Source organism: Nerophis lumbriciformis, linkage group LG20 (assembly GCF_033978685.3).
Source record: "Nerophis lumbriciformis linkage group LG20, RoL_Nlum_v2.1, whole genome shotgun sequence".
In the NCBI taxonomy this organism is placed as follows: Eukaryota; Metazoa; Chordata; class Actinopteri; order Syngnathiformes; family Syngnathidae; genus Nerophis; species Nerophis lumbriciformis.
The window spans coordinates 24,489,789-24,514,511 of NC_084567.2; the positions used below are offsets into that span (position 1 = coordinate 24,489,789).

At 40.0% G+C, this 24,723-nt stretch overlaps 1 protein-coding gene across 1 annotated transcript in view; it reads left to right on the forward strand.

Annotated features, from left to right (window-relative positions):
* The window catches only part of LOC133619561 (histone-lysine N-methyltransferase Smyd1-like), a 48,202-nt gene that overhangs the window by 23,210 nt on the left and 269 nt on the right, over positions 1-24,723 (forward strand). The window contains exons 6-9 of the mRNA XM_061980659.1: positions 14,306-14,492; positions 20,519-20,611; positions 20,681-20,844; positions 24,433-24,601. Of these exons, the coding sequence (XP_061836643.1) occupies positions 14,306-14,492; positions 20,519-20,611; positions 20,681-20,844; positions 24,433-24,601 (613 nt within the window). The remainder of the gene's footprint in view (positions 1-14,305; positions 14,493-20,518; positions 20,612-20,680; positions 20,845-24,432; positions 24,602-24,723) is intronic.

Here is a 24,723-nt window from a genome sequence, read left to right on the forward strand (position 1 = left end):
GACTCTTACCATAATATGTTACGTTAACAAACCAGGCACGTTCTCAGTTGGTTATTTATACCTCATATAACGTACACTTATTCAGCCTGTTGTTCACTATTCTTTATTTATTTTAAATTGCCTTTCAAATGTCTATTCTTGGTGTTGGGTTTTATCAAATAAATTTCCCCAAAAAATGCGACTTATACTCCAGTGCGACTTATATATGTTTTTTTCCTTCTTTATTATGCATTTTCGGCAGGTGCGACTTATACTCCGGAGCGACCTATACTCTGAAAAATACGGTAATTACTAATGCACAGCCGTTACTAGAATTGGCTGGACGAAACTGTTTCAACCATGTTGGGATCGTTCATACAGTATGTACAGATTATTACAACTTCATCTGAACACATGTGACATAATTGATGTGCTGTTAACAAATACACAGTCTGGATCACAGTTGGATCAAATTAGCTTGGATATTTGTCGATTTAAGATGGCACTCAAGCCTTAATTTATTTAGATTACAGTAACAACAAGAGAGGAAAAAAGCTACTAAAGTTAAGTTAGCATGCTAAATTAGCACATACTCTGTCGATACGATAGCTACTAGTGCGTAGCTACAAAAACACATTTGATCTAACCCCATTGCTTCTTTTTTATTTCAAACAAAATGTCACTGGGGTAAAAAGTCACACTTGGAGTTCGCAGACCAGATGCTAGGCGAATAACGCTAACTAGATAAATGGCTAGCTTCTGCCAGACTGAAGCAAAGTGACAGCATGAAAATAGAGCAGTGGTTCTTAACCTGGGTTCGATCAAACCCTATGGGTTCGGTGAGTCGGCCTCAGGGATTCGGCAGAGCCTCCGCCGCGGAGGTAAAGACACGCCCGACTCATCGTGTAAATAAAAACGTATCCCTGTCTGCGTATTATGGATACCCGCAAACAATGTTCCCTCTAATTTTACATATGCGTGAGCAAACGCAAAAACTCCTTGGGCATTCAGTGGAGCACATGTGAGCGACGTCAGACCTGCAGCACACCTGTCCCAAACCTGACTAAATAACAAGGTAAATGTTTTATTATTGTAATCAAATGACAGCAGTCATTTCCATGAGATTATTTTCTAATATAAGTGTTTTGGCCCACTTACAATGACTATAACATATTGTTTTTCATGAGCTGTGTACTAGTATTATATGTCTGGGTGGGGGGTCCTACTTTGGAAATAATGTGTACCCCTTTCAGATATCGCATTTAGTTCCCACTAAAACATTCAAATGTGGCACAATGAGATGTAAACATGGGATCATGTGTACATTCCTGTAACTTTCTGTTTGTAAAATATACCTTTATTAGTATTTCTTTAATATAATAACATCATTTTATGATTACGGTTCGGGTTTGATGAATGCGCATATGAAACTGGTGGGGTTCGGTACCTCCAACAAGGTTAAGAACCACTGAAATAGAGGCTTCACCGCTGGTTGTATGTATTTTTATACTTTGAATGCTAGTCTATCCAGTTTGTTAAACCAGGGGCTCCCAAACTACTGCCCGCGGAAAGTCCCAAGATTTAAAAAAAAATATTTATATTTTTGTAATTTCTTTTTTATATTTTTTTTTCCCAAATCTGTCCTTTCTAATCCCATTTTTTACCGCTTTTTACTCTCGGTGTCTCCTAGCTGCTCAGGCAAATCATATTGTCTAAAAATGCATTTTCCCATCAATATTGTGACATCATCGGCAAAGTGCGCGCTCTTTCAGTCAATTAGTGCGCGAGGAATATATACATATATACATACAGAGGTTATTTCATCCCTACAAGCCTGTTTCACAGGTTGCCCTGCTCGACAAACAGGCTTGTAGGGATGAAATAGCCTCTTTTTTTTCCTGACCTAACGTATATTCCGCTCTACCCCGGTATTGAGCACTGTATAACGGATAAACCACAGAAACCTCGGCTATACCCGAGTCAAAAAGTTTGGGGACCCCTGTGTTAAACTTTCCCCTTCAATTTGACATCAAATATATATGCAGATTTAATCATAACATTGGTGGGTGGTCAAAAAAGTGAAGCTCAAATTCAACCAGTTCAAACAGAAGGATCACGACATAAGACTGGTGAAACAATAATGAGCACCACCGTGATAACTCACCATGAAGGTTTACTTCCTTAATACTAAAGTAAGGGAAGAGAGTTCAGTAACAAATTAAAGGTATTTGGATGCATTATCTGATTTGATAGATTACAGGTGCAGTAGTACCTCAATTTACGAGCTTAATTGATTCTCTGACGGAGCACGAGTGTCTCAAATAAATTAATCTCATTGAAATTAATTGAAATCAAATTAATTGGTGCTTTTCCACACAAAACAACAACATTTTACAAACTCTGTTTCCATATGAGTTGGGAATTTGTGTTAGATGTAAATATAAACGGAATACAATGATTTGCAAATCATTTTCAACCCATATTCAGTTGAATATGCTACAAAGACAACATATTTGATGTTCAAACTGATAAACTTTTTTTTGTTTGCAAATAATCATTAACTTTAGAAATTGATGCCAGCAACACGTGAAAAAGAATTTGGGAAAGGTGGCAATAAATACTGATAAAGTTGAGGAATGCTCATCAAACACTTATTTGGAACATCCCACAGGTGTGCAGGCTAATTGGGAACAGGTGGGTGCCATGATTGGGTATAAAAACAGCTTCCCAAAAAATGCTCAGTCATTCACAAACAAGGATGGGACAAGGGTCACCACTTTGTCAACAAATGCGTGAGCAAATTGTTGAACAGTTTAAGAAAAACCTTTCTCAACTAGTTATTGCAAGGAATTTAGGGATTTCACCATCTACGGTCTGTAATATCATCAAAGGGTTCAGAGGATCTGGAGAAATCACTGCACGTAAGCAGCTAAGCCCATGACCTTCGAAAAGAAAGGAAAATAACTATCCGGATTGTTACGGGCGCAAAGTTGAAAAGCCAGCATATGTGATGGTATGGGGGTGTATTAGTACCCAAGACACGGGTAACTTACACATCTGTGAAGGCACCATTAATGCTGAAAGGTACATACAGGTTTTGGAGCAACATATGTTGCCATCCAAGCAACGTTACCATGGACGCCCCTGCTTATTTCAGCAAGACAATGCCAAGCCACGTGTTACATCAACGTGGCTTCATAGTAAAAGAGTGCGGATACTAGACTGGCCTGCCTGTAGTCCAGACCTGTCTCCCATTGAAAATGTGTGCCGCATTATGAAGCCTAAAATACCACAACGGAGACCCCCGGACTGTTGAACAACGTAAGCTGTACATCAAGCAAGAATGGGAAAGAATTCCACCTGAGAAGCTAAAAAAATGTGTCTCCTCAGTTCCCAAACGTTTATTAATGGCGCCTTCACAGATGTGTAAGTTACCCATGTCTTGGGAACTAATACACCCCCATACCATCACAGATACTGGCTTTTCAACTTTGCGCCTATAACAATCCGGATGCTTCTTTTCCTCTTTGGTCCGGAGGACACGACGTCTACAGTTTCCAAAAACAATTTGAAATGTGGACTCGTCAGACCACAGAACGCTTTTCCACTTTGTATCAGTCCATCTTAGATGAGCTCAGGCCCAGCGAAGCCAACTGCGTTTCTGGGTGTTGTTGATAAACGGTTTTCGCCTTGCATAGGAGAGTTTTAACTTGCACTTACAGATGTAGCGACCAACTGTAGTTACTGACAGTGGGTTTCTGAAGTGTTCCTGAGCCCATGTGGTGAATTCATTTACACACTGATGTCGCTTGTTGATGCAGTACAGCCTGAGGGATCGAAGGTCACAGGCTTAGCTGCATACGTGCAATGATTTCTCCAGATTCTCTGAACCCTTTGATGATATTACGGACCGTAGATGGTGAAATCCCTAAATTCCTTGCAATAGCTGGTTGAGAAAGGTTTTTCTTAAACTGTTCAACAATTTGCTCATGCATTTGTTGACAAAGTGGTGACCCTTGCTCCATCCTTGTTTGTGAATGACTGAGCATTTCATGGAATCTACTTTTATACCCAATCATGGCACCCACCTGTTCCCAATTTGCCTGTTCACCTGTGGGATGTTCCAAATAAGTGTTTGATGAGCATTCCTCAACTTTATCAGTATTTATTGCCACCTTTCCCAACTTCTTTGTCACGTGTTGCTGGCATCAAATTCTAAAGTTAATGATTACTTGCAAAAAAAAAATGTTTATCAGTTTGAGCATCAAGTATGTTGTCTTTGTAGCATATTCAACTGAATATGGGTTGAAAATGATTTGCAAATCATTGTATTCCGTTTATATTTACATCTAACACAATTTCCCAACTCATATGGAAACGGGGTTTGTACAAAGAGGATAAAAGTAAAGGATATTAAATCAGCTCAAATATACCTACACATGAGGCATAATGATGCAGTATGTACATACAGCTAGCCAAAATAGCATGTTAGCATTGATTAGCTTGCAGTCATGCTCTGACCAAAAATGCCTGATTAGCACTCCAACAAGTCAATAACATCAACAAAGCTCACCTTTGTGCATTCACACACAGTATAAAACGTTTGGTGGACAAAGTGAGACAAAGAAGGACTGGAAGATTTTACATGTAAACAAACTGTTGCGTTTGTTTGTATTAACCCCCATCTTTTTCCACTTTCAATCCTTTTTAAAAATTGCTCCAAGGAGCCACTGGGGCGACACTAAAGAGCCGCGGGTTGCTGACCCACGCTCTATCTATACATATTAGTGAGCAATATGTAGTATTTATTACAATATTTTTGTTTTTCATTAAGCTTTACTTCTGTTACTGTATGTAAAAACCTGCACTGCCACAACGTAAATTCCTCATTGTGGGATAAATAAAAGTTAATCCTATCCTATGGACGCATTTTGGCTTAAAACTGACGATAAAATTAAAGCTACAAACACTGAAGCGCCGTGCTTTAATACAGCTATAGCAGCAAGCGGTTAACGTTCGGCAGTGTTTTAGCTACTTCTAAATCACTAATCCTCGTCTCCAGTGCCGGCCCAAGCCTCCATGGGGCCCTAAGCAAAATTTGATTTTGGGGCCCTCTATTTCTGCCAATAATATTGATTGTTGATCATTCACACACCTACTATAAACTCATTGCGGCTCTGGCAGTGTTGTTTACATTATCCTATTGTCAGCCTGGCATGTCTTTACAAATGACATGTCATTTATAAAGATATGGGGGTGGCCCAGTTAAGAACATAAATAATACCTATGAATGAACGAATGATGTCCAGAGTGCCACATATGGTTCCTAATCTTAAAATGTAGAAAACATTCAGCTACAAGAGTGGCCTGGGGTTGAACAGTCCAAGTGATAAAGCTTTGTATTTACAGTAAAAGTGTCATCTTGTCTCATCAGTCTTGTACATATTAGTCTTTAATTACTAGTTTATATTTTTAGTTAATTGTTCATATTTAATGTTTACTTTGTACAAAGAGAGCGCAGTCTACTGAAGTTAAATTCATCAATAGTTTTCCCCTTTGAAAGACGCAAGGCAAATTCCTTCCATTTCACCATGTTGCTACAATGATCTTCACTGTTTTCATGCTGTTTCAGCAGTGCACCTATGTTGACCCAATCCCGCTGTCCCTCGGCTGCCAGTTTTAAGGACTTTTTGGAAAATAATTTGCAGCAAAAGCAATAGACTGCATCTTTACTTCTTGAATAAGTCAGCCAGCTACGCTTGACTTGTTCCCCATTGACTAGCTGTCTGTAGGTATAATGATAATGAAAACTTCGGCCATCATGCCGTTTGGGGAATGAAAAGTTCTCCTTAATAGACAGTGGTCCTCTGATCACCTGCTCAGTCCTGTCTGAATCTGAGAGGAAAGAAGGCCACTCAGCTGGGTCAACTGGTGGAGCTGATGATGGTCCATGGTGTGAAGGGGACGTTGTGGTGGAAGTTGCTGAGGAAGTGACCAAAGAAAGACAATGACTAAAAAAGAAGGACCTATAAGATCATTAAATTGCACTGTTGGACATAATTATTAATCTCAGAATGTTCTGCAGTACAATGAGTAATTATAAAGGGTGTTTTGCAGTTAACTTTCTAGATAAAATCAGCTGTGGTTTCAGACATAGAGGGGACAGTGGGCACAGAGGATGGAGGTGTGTGAGAGAGCACTGTAGAGGATGGAGATGGACCTATGATGAAATACATACATACAGGCACACATTAATGAGATACTTTGACTATATTAATTTCCCTTCAGGTGTAATGTTTATACTAAGAAATTAAATGTATACTGTATGGTGACAGTCTTTTCCTCACCTGATTCATCACTCACAGTTGAGCCTGAGGATGTGGACTGGCTCTGGGCTGATTCTGTGCCTCCAAAGTATTCTAACAATGCTCCTGGGGAAGTTTCACATAACTTATGAGTTGATGTAAAAAAATAATGTTTATTTTACTCACATAAATTACCGTGCTTTGCTGCAAACAATTTGTGCAAACAACATATCTCACTAGTAACCTGATGCTAAAAACATATTGCTAGCTAGCTAACGTCACCTAGCTAAAGCTAATTACAGCTACAAATCTCTTTGATAAACTTTTTATTACCAAGTCATGCAAACATACCTTTATCATGGCATTTTTTTCTCCTCTTCCACTTTCTTCTTCTTCCTTTTTTCTGCACCTGAAGGATATGTCCTTTTTTGTGACATTGTTTTGCCTCTATGTGCGCTTTTGATGCCCAGTGCGCACTGGCATTGCACGGCAGGCGGCAAACGTCACAGGTGCAGCAGAGGCAACTTTACATTTAAAGAGAGGCAGGAAGAATCACTAGGCCTAGATCAGCAGCAGCACTGTGTTGACCTAAAATTGTGTTTTTGTACAATAATATATCTTTGATCATTTAGAAATCATCAGTCAGACTCGTATATGCAAAAAATAAAAAATACTAATTTTTTGTTAATTGCTTTTGGGGGCCCCCTGGTGGCCGCGGGGCCCTAAGCAAGCGCTTAGTACGCTTATGCCTTGGGCCGGCTCTGCTCGTCTCCATGGTGACAAACAAAGTATGTTTCTTACAAGTATCATCCCTGCAGGACAAGGAATAATCACTACACACCATAGGAGGATACACTAGCTAACAGCTAACATCAAGCTAGCGCTCCTCAATGCAAACAAATGCCAGAAGTGGATCTACACAGACATTATCTGTAACGATACCAAGTACGAGAGCGTGTAGTCGATACTACAATGATTACATTGGTATTTTTCGTATCGCAAAATCTTTTGTCTTTTTTAATTGTTTATAAACCCAGGAAATACGTCCTTGGACACAGGAGAACTTTAAATATGACCAATGTATGACCTTGTAACTACTTGGTATGGGATTGATACCAACATTTGTAGTATCACCCAAAACTTATGTAATGTATCAAACAACAGAAGAATAAGTGTTTATTCAATTTCAACAGAAGTGTAGATAGAACATGGTAAAACATAAAGTAAGCAGATTTTAACAGTAAATGAACAAGTAGATTAATAATGAATTTTCTCCCACATGTCTCTCATAATTTTGGCAAAATAATAGAATGGAAACTGACACAAAATGCGACTGCATACGTCAGCAGACATATTAGTAGCCTTTGTAACCCGTTTGCTTACTTACTACTAAAAGTTGTCTAGTATGTTTACTGAATACTTAATGACATTGTTCTTTGATTGCAATTAGAAACATATGGTTAATATATCATACGATTTTCCGTTAAAATAAAGCCAATAATGACATTCATGTGGTCTCATTTATTGTGAAAAGTATCGAAAAATATATTTTGGTACCGGTACCCAAATATTTGTATTGGGACAACCCTACAACCAATACAATAGGATGTATTACTAACATCTACAGTTGTTTTATGAAGTAATAAGCTGAATTTCCCCTAGGGATCAATAAAGTACTTTCTATTCTGTTTTATTCTATTCTATTTTAATGTTGTCAGGCTGTGTGCTTCTAGTTATACTGGATCCCAAGATGCATATCCAATAGAGGTGAGATAGACAGTCTTTGTTGCAAACTTGTTCAGCAGCACAACCTGCTCAGTGGCATTGTGGTTAGAGTGTCCGCCTTGAGATCAGTAGGTCGGGAGTTCAAACCCCGGCCGAGTCATACCAAAGACTATAAAAATGGGACCCATTACTTCCCTGCTTGGCACTCAGCATCAAGGGTTGGAATTGGGGGTTAAATCACCAAAATGATTCCCGGGCGCGACCACCACTGCTGCTCACTGCTGCCCTCACATCCCAGGGGGTGAACAAAGGGATTAGTCAAATGCAAAGGACAAATTTCACCACACCTAGTGTGTGTGTGACAATCATTGGTACTTTAACATGTGGCAAACTAGAGTAGCAGTGCAGCAAAAGGGCAACAAAGGGATCCCTGAGCAAAAACAGTCTAAACTAAAAGGTAGCTGCAGCTAAACCAGGGGTGTCAAACATATGGCCCGCGGGCCAGATCAGGCCCGCGAACAGGTTTTACCCGTCCGCGGGATGTGTTTGCCAAGTATAAAAATGAGCAGAACATTTTTGAATGAAAGAAACTGCTGTTCTAAATGTGTCCACTTGATGTCGCAATACCAATTCTTTGTATCTGTGTAGATTATGCTACATATGTAAAACTACTTAACCACATGTTAGTGCACCAGTTGAGGAAAATGGGCAAATTACATACAGTAAATAACATCCTATAATTTGATTTTGATATTATTTTTTTATCTCGATAGATTGAAAATTAAAACCAATGAGTTGGCTGATGAACATCATCACATAATTTATTCAGAAAGTATAAATAACTATTAACCGCAACACATAAGTTTACTAAAACCCAAAACAACAACATTATGATTTGTACATTTTCAGAATGTGCCTGTTCTATTTTTAAACAAAGAAAACAATCTGAAGTTGTCTTTATTTTTAAGTTATCGTGCCGTGATTTTACCAGCCCAGCCCACTTGGGAGTAGATTTTTCTCCATGTGGCCCCCGGATCTAAAATGCAGAACTGGAGACACAAAAATACAAACGGGATACAGGCGAACAAAGGGCAGCATGGTGTGAAGTTTTCCAGAAGACTCAATATAACCCGGTGCAGGCTAGCTGAAACTGGGGAGACTAAATAGGCAAAGAGTGATGTGGAAAAGCTGCAGAATTCTTTGTAACCTCGCCCACTACAGGAACGCTGGTATCTAGGAAATGCAAGATGGATGCATAAAAAAAAAAGAAACGCGAAGTACCAAAGTACTGTAAATACCGACAGTGTCACGGTAAGGTATGACATAATGTAATAATAATGTACAGCATGTACCTTAGAGAGTGGACTTCTACGTTATAGCGTTCTCAGAATCTCAGAATAATTTTTAACCAACACAATTCCAAGTACACTTCAAACCATAGAGACTGGTGTGGTATTGTTGTTTCTTCTATACAGTGGAATGTGCTTGACCATGGTGTTAATATCAACATCAATTTCCTTTGACTGCAGAAAGTTAACCACGTGTTGCTCTGTTGAGGCAACACCCATTTGATCTGGTTCTACTCTGTTGCCAACTGTTAGCGTTGAACGGCACCCTGTCCCCCCCTCTCAGTAAGCTGTGGAGTCCTCCAAGGCAGTATATTAGGGCCTTTACTGTTCCTAATATACATAAACGACATGTCATCAGCATGCGACTGTGAATTGTTTTTGTTTGCGGATGACTCGGCCCTGCTGGTATCCGGCAAGGACAAGTCACAGATGGAGAAAATCCTCAGTGCTGAACTCTGTAGAATTTGCACCTGGCTCGCTGACAACAAGCTATCCATACACTTGGGTAAAACGGAATCCATCCTGTTTGGGTCCCACATCAACCTTAAGAAAGTCAGTGACTTCACTATAAAAGTGGGTGACATTGTTATCGCCATGAAGGATGAGGTCACCTACCTAGGTTCCATTCTAGAGGCTAATCTTTCCTGTGATAAAATGGCAACCAAGGTAATCAGAAAGGTCAACCAACGAACGAGATTTCTCTATAGAATCTCCTCTCTGGTCAACAAAAGCATGAAGATTCTGGCGGGAACTCTCGTTCAACCCTTTTTCGATTACGCATGCACCTCCTGGTACCCTAGCACCTCCAAAACCCTCAAATCTAGACTCCAAACATCCCAGAACAAGCTAGTCAGATTACTTCTAGACCTCCACCCCAGATCACACCTCACTCCTACCCACTTCTCCAAAGTGGGCTGGCTCAGGGTGGAGGACAGAGTTAAACAACTTGCACTGAGCCTTGTCTATAAAATCCGCTACACCTCCCTGATACCAAAGTACATGTCAAACTACTTCCTTAACCGCCATAACCACAACACTAGGGGGAGCTCTACTAACCACGTTAAACCCAGATTCCGATCTAACAAAGGTCTTAACTCATTCTCTTTCTATGCCACATCAATGTGGAATGCACTCCCAACAGGTGTAAAAGAAAGGTCATCTCTATCCTCCTTCAAAACCGCACTAAAAGAACACCTCCAGGCAACTTCAACCCTAAACTAACACCCTCCCTTCCTCATCATACCTCCCCGGATTGTAAATAATCAAATGTAAACAATCAAATGTAGTCACTTTTTCTTATAATTTCTTATCTCTCTCTCTATGTCCAATACTTGCTGTACATATGTACCAAGTCAGACCTACACTGTTCCAATGTCAATTTCTCTGATGATGCAATTGTTGATGACTGAAGTGTTGATAACAACCAAACTTAACCCCCGCCCCCTCCATATCCCACACCCCGGATTGTAAATAATGTGAATAATTCAATTTATATATTGTGATGATTATCTTGTGTGATGACTGTATTATGAAAATAGTATATATCTGTATCATGAATCAATTTAAGTGGACCCCGACTTAAACAAGTTGAAAAACTTATTCGGGTGTTACCATTTAGTGGTCAATTGTACGGAATATGTACTTCACTGTGCAATCTACTAATAAAAGTTTCAATCAATCAATCAAAACCCTGAGACAGAGAGTAGTGCATCCTAAAGACCGGACACCCCATACCCACAAGAACAATCTGGTGTATGCTATCCAGTGTAATGATGAATGCACTGATTCGTATATTGGGGAAACAAAACAACCACTAAGCCGACGCATGGCACTGCATAGACGGGCAAACTCTTCAAGCCACGACTGTCTACCTGCATGCACCTCAGGGAGAAACAGCTCTCCTTTGAGAACAAAAAATGTACACATTCTGGACAGGCAGGATGGACGATACGAAAAAGGAGTGAGGGAAGCCATCTTTGTCAACGTTGAAAAAACATCCCTGAACAGAGGTGGTGGTTTGCGACACCACCTATCACCCACATACAACACTGTCCTTTCAAACATTCCTAAAAAAAACTCTGCAATTTAACCTTCACCGTCTTTCCATGTTTCAGTAGTGCGATCTTGAATATCTTGTTGATGAGCTTACAATAGAGACTGGTGTGGTATTGTTGTTTCTTCTATACAGTGGAATGTGCTTGACAATGGTGTTCATATCGACATCAATTTCCTTTGATAGCAGAAAGTTAACCACTTGTTGCTCTGTTGAGGCAACACCCATTTGATCTGGTTGTAGTCTGTTGCCAACTAGAGCCAATGTTTTCCATCATTGTCTGATTATCGTGTTCCGTTGGATCCCAGAAGTCCCAAGCTGAAAGTTCTGCTCTTTGTGTTGTGTTTACTCCTTGTTGCTAAGCAACCACCAACCAGCGGTTAACTCTGTTTAACTTTAGCGGCTTACGGCACTTATAACTTGTTTATTTCAACACATATTCGAGTTGTAGGTGTCAGCCTGTCGTTGTGATTACATATGTGATCAGAAACCCTTTGAATCTGTCAAAATCCCGCAGTTTGAGCTCTGTGGTCTTCAAGTTACAAAGCAACACTAGAGCTAACGTTGATTGATTGATTGAAACTTTTATTAGTAGATTGCACAGTACAGTACATATTTCGTACAATTGATCACTAAATGGTAACACCCGAATAAGTTTTTAAATTTGTTTAAGTCGGGATCCACGTTAATCAATTCAATCAATTTATGTTGTAGCTGGTTAGCTTCGGTTGCTATGAGCACGTTCACTTCGCTTATCGTATCATTATTTGTCTGCACCATACTGAAACAGAATGAGTCTAACATCAACCAAGAATCTTAAAATAATATCTAAGCAGCCGACATTTATCCATGAAAATATAGAAATGCTATAACGTCGAAGTCCATTCTCCAAGGTACATGCTGTACATTAGGGGCGGTATGGCGTAGTGGGTAGAGCGGTCGTGCCAGAAACCTCAGGGTTGCAGATTCGCTCCCTCCCTCTTGACATCCAAATCGCTGCCGTTGTGTCCTTGGGCAGGACACTTCACCCTTGCCCCCGGTGCCGCTCACACTGGTGAATGAATGATGAATGAAGGATAGGTGGTGGTTGGAGGGGCCGTAGGCGCAAACTGGCAGCATCGCTTCCGTCAGTCTACCCCAGGGCAGCTGTGGCTACAAATGTAGCTTACCACCACTAGGTGTGAATGAATGATGGGTTCCCACTTCTCTGTGAGTGCTTTGAGTATCTAATTATAGAAAAGCGCGATATAAAATCTAATCCATTATTATTATTATTATTACATTTGTCACAATTTGCTGTTGGTGGTGAGATGGCAGGCGTAGCGCAGCTAGGAAAACATGACTTTAATGTCAAAATGCAGGGAAAACAGGAACCAGGAACCAGAACACAGGAAACAAGATACTAGGAAACCAGGATAACAGAAGACAGCAAACAATCATCGAGCCCTGACTGGAGGGCGAGGCAGGCATAAATAACAGCCAGATGATTGAAAACAGATGTGGCCAGGCTGCCAATCAGCAGCAGGTGAGGGGAAACAGCACTTAGGGAGCCAAGCAGGAAATGGAACCAAAATAAGAGCGCTGTCAGGAAATAAACACCAACCAAGGAAACACAACACCAACGTGAATGTGACAGATCGTCACAACATTATGTCATACCTTACCGTGACACTGTCGGTATTTACAGTACATTGGTCATTTCCACTTCCCGCTTTATTTTATTTTATGCATCCGTTTTGTATTCCTTGATACCAGCGTTTCTGTAGTGGGTGGGGTTACGAAGTATTCCGCAAGCAAGGAAACAAGGAAGCAGCTGGTCAGACGATCATGTCAACATTTGCACACAAGTTTGTGATCACGGCGCCGCGATAAATAGTCTGCGGTAGTGCTTATAATAACAATTTCACTAATACTTGGTTAACATTTAAGTCACAAAATGTAAATGGAGTATTGTTGGCAGTTTTTGGATGTTTTTTATTAGGTTTTATGGGCGCAATAGAGGACCTCCCATTTTCTCTGCTGTAAGCAGACTTTATTTACGAGTTAGAATTAGAGATGTTCGATAAAATCGGACTGCCGTATCGGCCAACAATTGCTTTAAAATGTGATATCGGAAATGATCGGTATCAGTTTCAAAAAGTAACATTTATGACTATAACGCCGCTGTACGGAGTGGTACCACCTCAACCCCGCCCCCCAACCCTGCCCACCTCAACCTCCTCATGCTCTCTCAGGGAGAGCATGTCTCAAATTCCAAGCTGCTGTTTTGAGGCATGTTAAAAAAAATAATGCATTTTGTGACTTCAATAGTAAATATGGCATTGCCATATTGGCATTTTTTTCCATAACTTGAGTTGATTTATTTTGGAAAACCGTATTACATTGTTTAATACATCCAGTGGGGCATCACAACAAAATTAGGCATAATAATGTGTTAATTCCATGACTGTATATATCGGTATCGGTTGATATCGGAATCGGTAATTAAGAGTTGGACAATATCGGAATATCGGATATCGGCAAAAAAGCCATTATAGGACATCTCTAGTCAGAATGCTTTTTTTTTTAATCTACCTGTCGTCATGTCTTTCATAATTATTGTGAATGATAGGCAAAATTCCAAAAAAAGTGCAGTTCCCCTTTGAGGCAAAACAATTAGCCAAAAGACAGCTCTCATTTCAAAACGCTCTTAATTTGAGGTACCCTGCATGCTATGTTTCAACATTTTGTAACTTTTATTTTAAATTTCGTAACAACTGTTTTTAAAGGGATAGGGGGGCGACTCTACATATATGTACTGTAAGATCACATCTATCTATAATATCTGCTTTTTTTACTTGTGTTAAAATTCCCACTTTAAAACTAATAAATAGTTATTGTTCTTTCTTTGTCAGGATTGAGCTGCGAGCTTTAGAAAAAATCCCCGAGGGTAAGGAGTTGACTGTTAGCTACGTGGACTTCCTCAACCTGTCAGCCGAGCGCAAAAAGAAGCTGAAGGAGTGTTTCCACTTTGAGTGCACATGTCAGCACTGCAGCCAGCAGCTCAAGGATGACTTGATGATGGCTTCTGCAGACAACAAAGTGAGCGAATGGGCTGGGCTTGTTTCTAGAAATTTTCTGGGCAAACATGACGAGTAGGGGTGTAAAAAAAATTTGATTTTAAGATTAATCACATATATACATATATATACACATATATATATATATATATATATATATATATATATATATATATATATATATATATATATATATACGGGCAGCACGGTGGAAGAGGGGTTAGTGTGTCTGCCCTTTCCCAACTACTTTGGCACGTGTTGCAGCCATGAAATTCTAAGTTAATTAATATTTGCAAAAAAAAATAAAAAATTATGAGTTTGAACATCTCAGCTACAATCGGGCGGAAGGCGGGGTACACCCTGGACAAGTCGCCACCTCATCGCAGGGCCAACACAGATAGACAGACAACATTCACACTCACATCCACACACTAGGGCCAATTTAGTGCAGCCAATCAACCTATCCCCGCCTTCCGCCCAATTGTAGCTGAGATAGGCTCCAGCGCCCCCCGCGACCCCAAAGGGAATAAGCGGTAGAAAATGGATGGATGGATGGATGGATGAGTTTGAACATCAAATATCTTGTCTTTGTAGTGCATTCAATTAAATATGGGTTGAAAAGGATTTGCAAATCATTGTATTCCGTTTATATTTACATCTAACACAATTTCCCAACTCATATGGAAACGGGGTTTGTACACACTGCAAGTCTATATATAATGTAGTAACAGATACAATCCTAACAAAATGTAATATATAAAATATTTACCATATTTTGTTCATTTTAATTATCGCCGGAACTGCTTTCCTTAGCGCATTTATTTCGGTTTCCACATCAGCGCACTTCCAACTTCTGGCAACAAATGTGTGTTACTACTTACATGTCTATGGCCTGCCGCTGGCCTGCCCGGTGGCACAGTGGGGCCGGTTCTGGGAGTCTTGTCGCTGGCCAGCCTGCCTTGTTCCCTAGGTACCGCATCTGCTGTTTTGGGTTGGGCTCTCTTGGTGGCTGGGGACATGCTTTGGCTCCCACACGTACTGGGAGACAAATATATTGTACATACTGTACAAACACACATACTGTACATACATACATACGCACATACACATTTTAATTTTTCTGAGGGACCTCTCCTGAAGGAATCAATAAAGTACTATCTATCTATCTACACACAAATATTCATACATATATACATACATATACGTATATTCATTTATTACATACACATGCGCACACACAGGTACATACGCCTGCACATACATACACTAATACAGTACATACATCCACACACACGGTACATACATTTACACACACATTCACTGTACAAACATACACATACACATACTGTACATAAACAAGCACATATGCATACATACACTCGTCAAACATATATTAACCCCCCAGGGGAAACTGGTTAAAGCCCACCGATAAAGCGTAACCTATTATCACTATAACAATCTATAAGGTTACCATAGTCGGCTTCTCTTTCCTCCCCTCCATTTATCTGCTTTCTTTTGTAATTCAAGTTATCGTTACATATATGTCATACTTGCCAACCTTGAGACCTCCGATTTCGGGAGGTGGGGGGTGGGGGGCAGGGGGTGGATAGTGGGGGGCGTGGTTTGGGGCGTGGTTAAGAGGGGAGGAGTATATTGACAGCTAGAATTCACCAAGTCAAGCATTCCATACACACATATATATATATACACATCCTGAAAATATGCAAACAAAACTGTGTTTAGATCATTGATACTTCAAACTTGCATAAATAAATCTTAAGGAATATAACATAACTTGGCTTCTGAGAGCTTCAAAATGTCATGAATAAAATGCTAAAGTTGTTGATAAACAAGCAATTATTTTAATAATTAGATATGGTCATTTTAAATGAATTATTATGATCATTTAAAATTAATTATTTCTAACATGTTTATTTAAATGTATAATTCTATGGCTGGATGTAATAAGGAGTCAGAAAAAATACAAATAAAAATACAATTAATTTTGATGTTTTTAGCAAAATATAGTAAAAATGTATTTAGTTTTTTTTTTTTAATTAACAAATGTATTTATTTGTAGGTAAGATAAACATAATAATACAATTTATCTCTAGTCTGGATGATTTAGTTCTTGTCACCCTGTTGTCCTCCTGTCATGAAAAAAGGCTGTCCTCACTCAGGCTGAAAACCGGGAGATTTTCGGGAGAATATTTGTCCCGGGAGGTTTTCGGGAGAGGCGCTGAATTCCGGGAGTCTCCCGGAAAATTCGGGAGGGTTGGCAAGTATGATATATGTAATGTTGCATTTGAAACAATTATTTTGTTGTTAATAGAGGTAATTATTAATATTATTCATTATCAATAGTGCTATTTTATGTAACATTTTTATTGTTACATTTGTAGTGCAATAATGTTCATTGTCATTTGTGTGTTTTCACTATCTACTTCACAAACTGGCTCTTCTGTCCGCAATTTCCCCCTATGACTTCCTTTTTTGCCTAACATTAAATACATTAATAAAGTAAATCTGTACAGCAGATAAGGGCATCTACATCAATATTATGATTTGCCTGAGTAGCTGGACAGGACACGTTAGGAAAAATGAAAGAAAGAATGATTTAACATTTAGATATATAATATCTAGAGTCAATATTTAATCTGTGATGAAAATAGATAGATAGATAGATAGATAGATAGATAGATAGGTCTTTATTGTCATTGCACAAGTACAACGGAACTTTGTTTTCAGCACAAACCCGTTCAAGATTGGACAAACAAACAGTGTACAGGGTTACAGAACAGGAACGCTGATGGGTCGCCACAAGGCACCCCGTAAAAGATGGGAAAACAGTAAAATGCTGGGGAAGGATGAGTAAAAAAATACACTCCAGACTGGGCTCCTAAGGGGGCCCAGTCTGGAGTGGGAAAAAACCTCCATAGCAAAGCACATATCCATATTACAAAGTACATCTCGGGATATTTAGCAACAGAGGGAAGGGAGTGCGGGGTCATGGTGGTAGGCCGCAGCTCTCAGGCGCTGACCATGCTTTCATCACCCCTATGGGATTTACGTCGAGGGCGTTGGGTTGGGGTGTGTATGAGTGGCGTATATTTTTTTGGATGCATGTTTGTGTGTAAGCCTGCAGTGTGTCTATGTTCCGCGGCCTTGATCTTGTGCAGTCGCTAGTCCAAAGTCAACAACAACAGGTGTGTGTCAATGAGAGACAAGAAGGGAGTTTGTTGTGTCTTCGCTGAACTATCCTTCGGGAGAGTCTCGAAGCCAGGGAGACAACCCAAGTTAGAATGTTTTGTATGCGAGTGAAAAGAAAATTTGCTTTTCACTCTAAATTCTCTATGACTGGTCCTCAAAAAAAAAAAAGCTAAATGTGAAAAAAATGACTTAATCTAAAAAAAAAAAAATCTGAGTAATATATCTATTGGAAAAGTGTGACTGAACATTTACATTCGGCATCCCATACACATGAGCCTGTATTTCTGTTAGCACACACAATGTGATTTATCAAGACTGAAACTGTTTTGTGGCTGCTGTTTTGCGTCTATGTTTAGCAGTTCTGAAAAGTTTGTGCAAACTGGCACAAATGGCATCCTCTACATTTGACTAACATCCATAATGTGCTGGGCTCTGCTTGCTACTTTGTGCACTGTTTTTAATGTTTTTAATGTCTGATCCCTTGACATTGAGCGATAGCCGTACCTCACTTATTGTGTTGGGCAGTCAAATGATCCACCACCATTTTTGGTGTGTACCACTGTTCCTGAGACTTTCAACCTGCCCACTTCACGGCAGAACATGCCGCATAAAACGCGGAAAGAGGAGTAGATTCCACGTCAGATTGAGGACTTACCTTGCTCTTCTACCCTCCCGTCTTACTGTAAATGTTAGTCACTGCTGACTGCAGTATAGCAGTGCCTGAGCACACCCTCCTCTTGTTAAGAGTATAAATTATTGAGGATTTAATTGCAATATTTAGACTAGATCTGACCGATCGAAGTCTATAAGCATGACTGCGGAAGCGTGCTTGGGTGAGAGGTAAAACTTCTAAGACAAACTAAACAGTCGAGTTGCAATTGATTGAATGCCCTGAAAATCCTCATTAGCAATAGCCATAGCCCCAGAATTGTATTTAGCACCATCAATGTTGATGGTGCTTGGCCATATGCTGTACATAATGTACTAATGGAATCTTTCACATTCGTAGGTGCTGGCGAGAAGCTCCTTCTCAATTCATGCATACCTTGTCTCATCTGATTTCAATGCTCTCGCCGCATAGGCAACTTGTCTCCCTTCTTTGTCATGCATCTGTAGCAACACTGTCCATATTGTGAGGTGTCGGCTGATATTCAGGTGGCCATAGAACTCTAGCACACACTCCTTGATAAGTTTTCTATTCAGATTTTTAAAGCAGTCTCCCTGTACATGTGACCATGTCCATACAAGTTTTTCTTTTAAGAGACATCGGAGTGGTGCTGACATTTTTAACATTTGAGGTATGAATTTTGTAAAATATTTGACTGCACCTAGAATCCTTCTGACGTCATCCTTGTTTTTTTGGTTTCTCCATGTTCTCAATGGCTATAATGTTTTCTTTGGTTCTGGACTAATCCCTGCTTCAGAGACATCTCTCACAAATGTCAATGCTTTTTACTCCAAACTGGCACTTGTCTCTATTTAACTTTAAGTCTTGCCGTGTCAGGTTGAGCACCTGTCTTTATCGTTCATCATATTCTTCTCGACTAGACCTCCCAGACAATAATGTTATCTATCATGGTTTTTATGTGTATTTTCTTGTGGTATACTTCAGATGCTGACAGGATTCCATAAGACAGGAGCAAAAACCGAGATCTTCCCTCTGACGTGTTAAAAGTACAGAGTTTTGAGCTCTTGTCGTCTAGTTTCATTTGCCAGAAGCCTGACAATGCATCCAGTTCACTGAACCATTTAGCCCCAGCGAACTGTGCCATGGTCTCTTCTCTTGTCGGTCATTTAAAGTGCTCCCTCTGGATTGCTTTAAGCTCCCTTAGATCAGTGGTCCCCAACCACCGGGCCGAAGCCCGGTACCGGTCTGTGGATCGATTGGTACCGGGCCGCACAAGAAATTAAAAAAATAAAATAGATAAAAATGTATATATATATTTTTTTTTTTATTAAATCAACATAAAAAACACAAGATACACTTACAATTAGTGCACCAACCCAAAAAACCTCCCTCCACTCATTCACACTCATTCGCACAAAAGGGTTGTTTCTTTCTGTTATTAATATTTCTGGTTCCTACATTATATATCAATGTAGATCAATACAGTCTGCAGGGATAAAGTCCGTAAGCACACATGATTGTATTTCTTTATGACCAAAAAAAATAAAAATAATAAAAATAAATTAAAAAATTAAAAAATCTCAGCCTGGAACTGCTGTTTCCAGGAGAAAGAGTATGGGCCCGATTACTCTTTTCCTGTCTTCTTGGACAACTGTCCTTAAATACCTACACGAAGACAGTTACTCTTTGTTGTTCTAGCCTTGGGGCCGGCCAGTTTGTTTGTACAAATGCAGACAACACCTGGGTGTTGTCACTTTGCTCAATGGCGTTGGATGACCTCCAACCCCTGATCTCTACTCCGACCGGTGGGGGCTCTTACCAGATGTCGTTAGTGTGTTTACACTTCCTCCTAAAATCCAACTGCTGCTATCCTTTAAGTTCTCCAATGTCCTGGGGGCAAAAGCAAGCACTCTCTTTGTTTGACATCTGGACCTGAAGCTATCTAAGGGCTATCTATTTCCTTAATAGAATAATCCCCTAAAATATTCTGTGACCAAATACAAATGCATGCTAGTAAACAATCATAAGAAAATTGTACACGGTATAATTCGCCTGACACTATTCCCAGGCTTCCGGTCTTCTTTCCCGCTCAGCCTTCTGGGTAATGTAATTACAGTGATTATCACTGATGGTGGCTATCAATTTTCATTGATTATAGTGGTATTTCTGAAACATCTTCTAACACCCTCATGCTTGTATGTTCCTCACAGCCGTCTACTGAGAAACTAAAAGAGATGACTGCCTTCAGTAAAGACTGTCTTGAGAAGATCGAGAAATCCCGCAATGAGGGAAATTTCCACGAGGTACATTTCCTTTTTTTGCATTGAACACAATCTTCTGTCTGGATCTTGACTGGCCACGTCTGCTTTTAGGTGGTGAAGCTGTGTCGCGAGTGTTTGCATCAACAGGAGAACGTCCTCGCTGACACTCACCTGTGCAAACTGCGTGTGCTCAGTGTAGCCAGCGAGGCGCTTTCATACCAACGCTCGTACTCTGAGGCGGCAGAATACGCTCAGAGGATGGTGAATGCCTACATGTAAGTTATCCAACTTATCAATTACATTTCTAAATTTTGTGTCTGATTTGAACACAAAGGTTATCTCAAACTGCAATGATATTAAGCACGTTGAGACCATTCACACTCCTTGTACATCAGGGCCACATACTGAAAAAACGAAATATTTGTGTGTGTCAAGAGTCTTCAAAGGGGGCCTATGATGGTTTTATTCTACATTTAAAACACTTACTTGTGGTAATGTGTATTGGCTATGCTTTGGTGTAAGATGTGTGTGAATTTTGCTCCACATTCACTTTCATAACCCATTTTTTGAGTCTGTCTGCAAGATGTTCGATTCTGGCGGCATTCACAGATTGCAAATTAAACCACGCCCCACTCTCCATTATTTTTTTTATTGCAGACATGATCGAAAATAAACTTCATAAACATTATTGATTCAATCGGTCCTGTCGATCGATTCAGACTGACAAAAGCTATTTTAGCAGCGTTTATGTCGCTGCATGTCAGAGGTTGTTATATGCGTGCCAAGATTACATGAAATAACACTTTTCTTCTACCTTTTTTTGTATTTTCCCATAACCTGAACATGTTCTGGCTAAGATCTTGACTGTTGTCTAAATAAGTGCTTCCTCTGTGCGGTGACGTCACGGCGTAGCCAGACTGCAAAACCCCATGAACGGAGGCATCTAAAATGGCATACCAAAATGCATGAACTTTGTGATTTGACGCTTTGGCATTGTTTAACCCGAGTATCCAACATTGAAACTTTATAAATAAAGTTGATTTGATTTGATTTGAAACAACATTTATAGGTCCATCCATTTTCTACCGCTTGTTTCTTTCGGGGTAGCGGGGGTTCAGGAGCCTATCTCAGCTGCATTGGGCGGATGGTGGGGTACACCCTGGACAAGTCGCCACCTTGTGGCAGGGCCAACACAGATAGACAACATTTACACTCACATTCACACACTAGGGCCAATTTAGTGTTGCCAATCAACCTATCCCCAGGTGCATGTCTTTGGAGGTGGGAGGAAGCCGGAGTACCCAGAGGGAACCCACGCAGTCACGGGGAGAACATGCAAACTCCACACAGAAAGACCCCAAGCCCAGGGATGGAACCCAGGACCTTTGTATTTATAGGTCCAAAAAACTAAATCCATCATAGGTTTCATTTAAGCAAATGTTATGATAGGCTTGAACCATTTGCACACATGGCTTTGGTCTCTTTTGAAAGATAACTAGTTGAATATTTCTTCATTATTTTTTTCAGAAACTCGCCTTTAAAATAAGTAGCTTGAAGTTAGGGACTTGGAATCGTCCCGTTTTAAATTTGACAACAGTATTCCAACATTTTGTATTTTAACAGGTTTTTCTGAAGTTAGGATCAAACGTTCCAAATGTGTTTAAAGACACTTGTTCACAGTCAAAGTCTTCACTGACTCCAGGCAAAGAAAACTCCATGTCTTCCTGACATTGTACAAACCCCGTTTCCATATATGATGGGAAATTGTGTTAGATGTAAATATAAACGGAATACAATGATTTGCAAATCCTTTTCAACCCATATTCAATTGAATGCACTACAAAGACAAAATATTTGATGTTCAAACTCATAAACTTTATTTTTTTTGCAAATAATAATTAACTTAGAATTTCATGGCTGCAACACGTGCCAAAGTAGTTGGGAAAGGGCATGTTCACCACTGTGTTACATGGCCTTTCCTTTTAACAACACTCAGTAAACGTTTGGGAACTGAGGAGACACATTTTTTTAAGCTTCTCAGGTGGAATTCTTTCCCATTCTTGCTTGATGTACAGCTTAAGTTGTTCAACAGTCCGGGGGTCTCCGTTGTGGTATTTTAGGCTTCATAATGCGCCACATATTTTCAATGGGAGACAGGTCTGGACTACAGGCAGGCCAGTCTAGTACCCGCACTCTTTTACTATGAAGCCACGTTGATGTAACCTGTGGCTTGGCATTGTCTTGCTGAAATAAGCAGGGGCGTCCATGGTAACGTTGCTTGGATGGAAACATATGTTGCTCCAAAACCTGTATGTACCTTTCAGCATTAATGGCGCCTTCACAGATGTGTAAGTCACCCATGTCTTGGGCACTAATACACCCCCATACCATCGCAGATGCTGGCTTTTCAACTTTGCGCCTATAACAATCCGGATGGTTCTTTTCCTCTTTGGTCCAGAGGACACGACGTCCACAGTTTCCAAAAACAATTTGAAATGTGGACTCGTCAGACCACAGAACACTTTTCCACTTTGTATCAGTCCATCTTACATGAGCTCAGGCCCAGCGAAGCCGACAGCGTTTCTGGGTGTTGTTGATAAATGGCTTTCGCCTTGCATAGGAGAAATTTAACTTGCACTTACAGATGTAGTGACCAACTGTAGTTACTGACAGTGGGTTTCTGAAGTGTTCCTGAGCCCATGTGGTGATATCCTTTGCACACTGATGTCACTTGTTGATGCAGTACAGCCTGAGGGATCGAAGGTCACGGGCTTAGCTGCTTACACGCAGTGATTTCTCCAGATTCTCTGAACCCTTTGATGATATTACGGACCGTAGATGGTGAAATCCCTAAATTCCTTGCAATAGCTGGTTGAGAAAGGTTTTTCTTAAACTGTTCAACAATTTGCTCAGGCATTTGTTGACAAAGTGGTGACCCTCGCCCCATCCTTGTTTGTGAATGACTGAGCATTTCATGGAATCTACTTTTCTCCCCAATCATGGCACCCACCTGTTCCCAATTTGCCTGTTCACCTGTGGGATGTTCCAAATAAATGTTTGATGAGCATTCCTCAACTTTATCAGTATTTATTGCCACCTTTCCCAACTTCTTTGTGACGTGTTGCTGGCATCAAATTCGAAAGTTAATGATTATTTGCAAAAAAAAAAAATGTTTATCAGTTTGAACATCAAATATGTTGTCTTTGTAGCATATTCAACTGAATGTGGGTTGAAAATGATTTGCAAATCATTGTATTCCGTTTATATTTACATCTAACACAATTTCCCAACTCATATGGAAACGGGGTTTGTATATTGTCTTTGGACACACTTTTATCAGCATTGTTTCTGAAATAAACAGGGCTGTCCAAATTAACATGTTTGCGATTAATCTGCCATCAATACGGTAATAATCTGATTAAAAATGTTAATGTAATTACTGTAACCAATCTATGTACATTTTATTGCCGATTGTGTTACAGCATACGGGGTAAATGGTTGGTAGAGTGAGACAAAAGTTCAGAGTTCCAATGCATCCAGGATAACCACTTTTCTACCCACCCATTTTCTACACCACTTGTCCTTAAATTAACGGGTGAGCTGGAGCTTATCCCAGCTGACTTTGAGCAAGAGCCTTGACTGGTTGCCAGCCATTTGCAGGGCACATAGAGAAAAAACGCATTACTTTTTTGTGTAAGTAACTGAGTTACTTTTGAAATAAAGTAACTGGTAACTGTAACTAATTACTGGTTTTCAGTAACCAACCCAACACTGATTATGACAGGTATCCTTTTTTGCCCGGGTTTCTTTAAAATTAACCTGGCTGTATACATTTTGCTTCCTCTTTTCGCCCTCATCAATAGGAAGTTGTACCAACACAATAGCCCACAATTGGGTTTAGCCACCATGCGTGCAGGCGTCACACACTGGCAGGCAGGGCAGACTGAGCAGGGCCACAGCATGATCTGCCAGGCCTATGGAATTCTAATGGTCTCCCACGGGCCCAACCACACTGTTACCCACAACCTGGAGGTAAGGTCATAGAGTAGCAACAGTATTGACAATTGAGTAGTTCAATTGTAAGCCATGTTCATGTTGATATCTTAATTGAAAGGTGGTATTCAAGCATCGATAGCTTTAATGTGGAGTCTTTC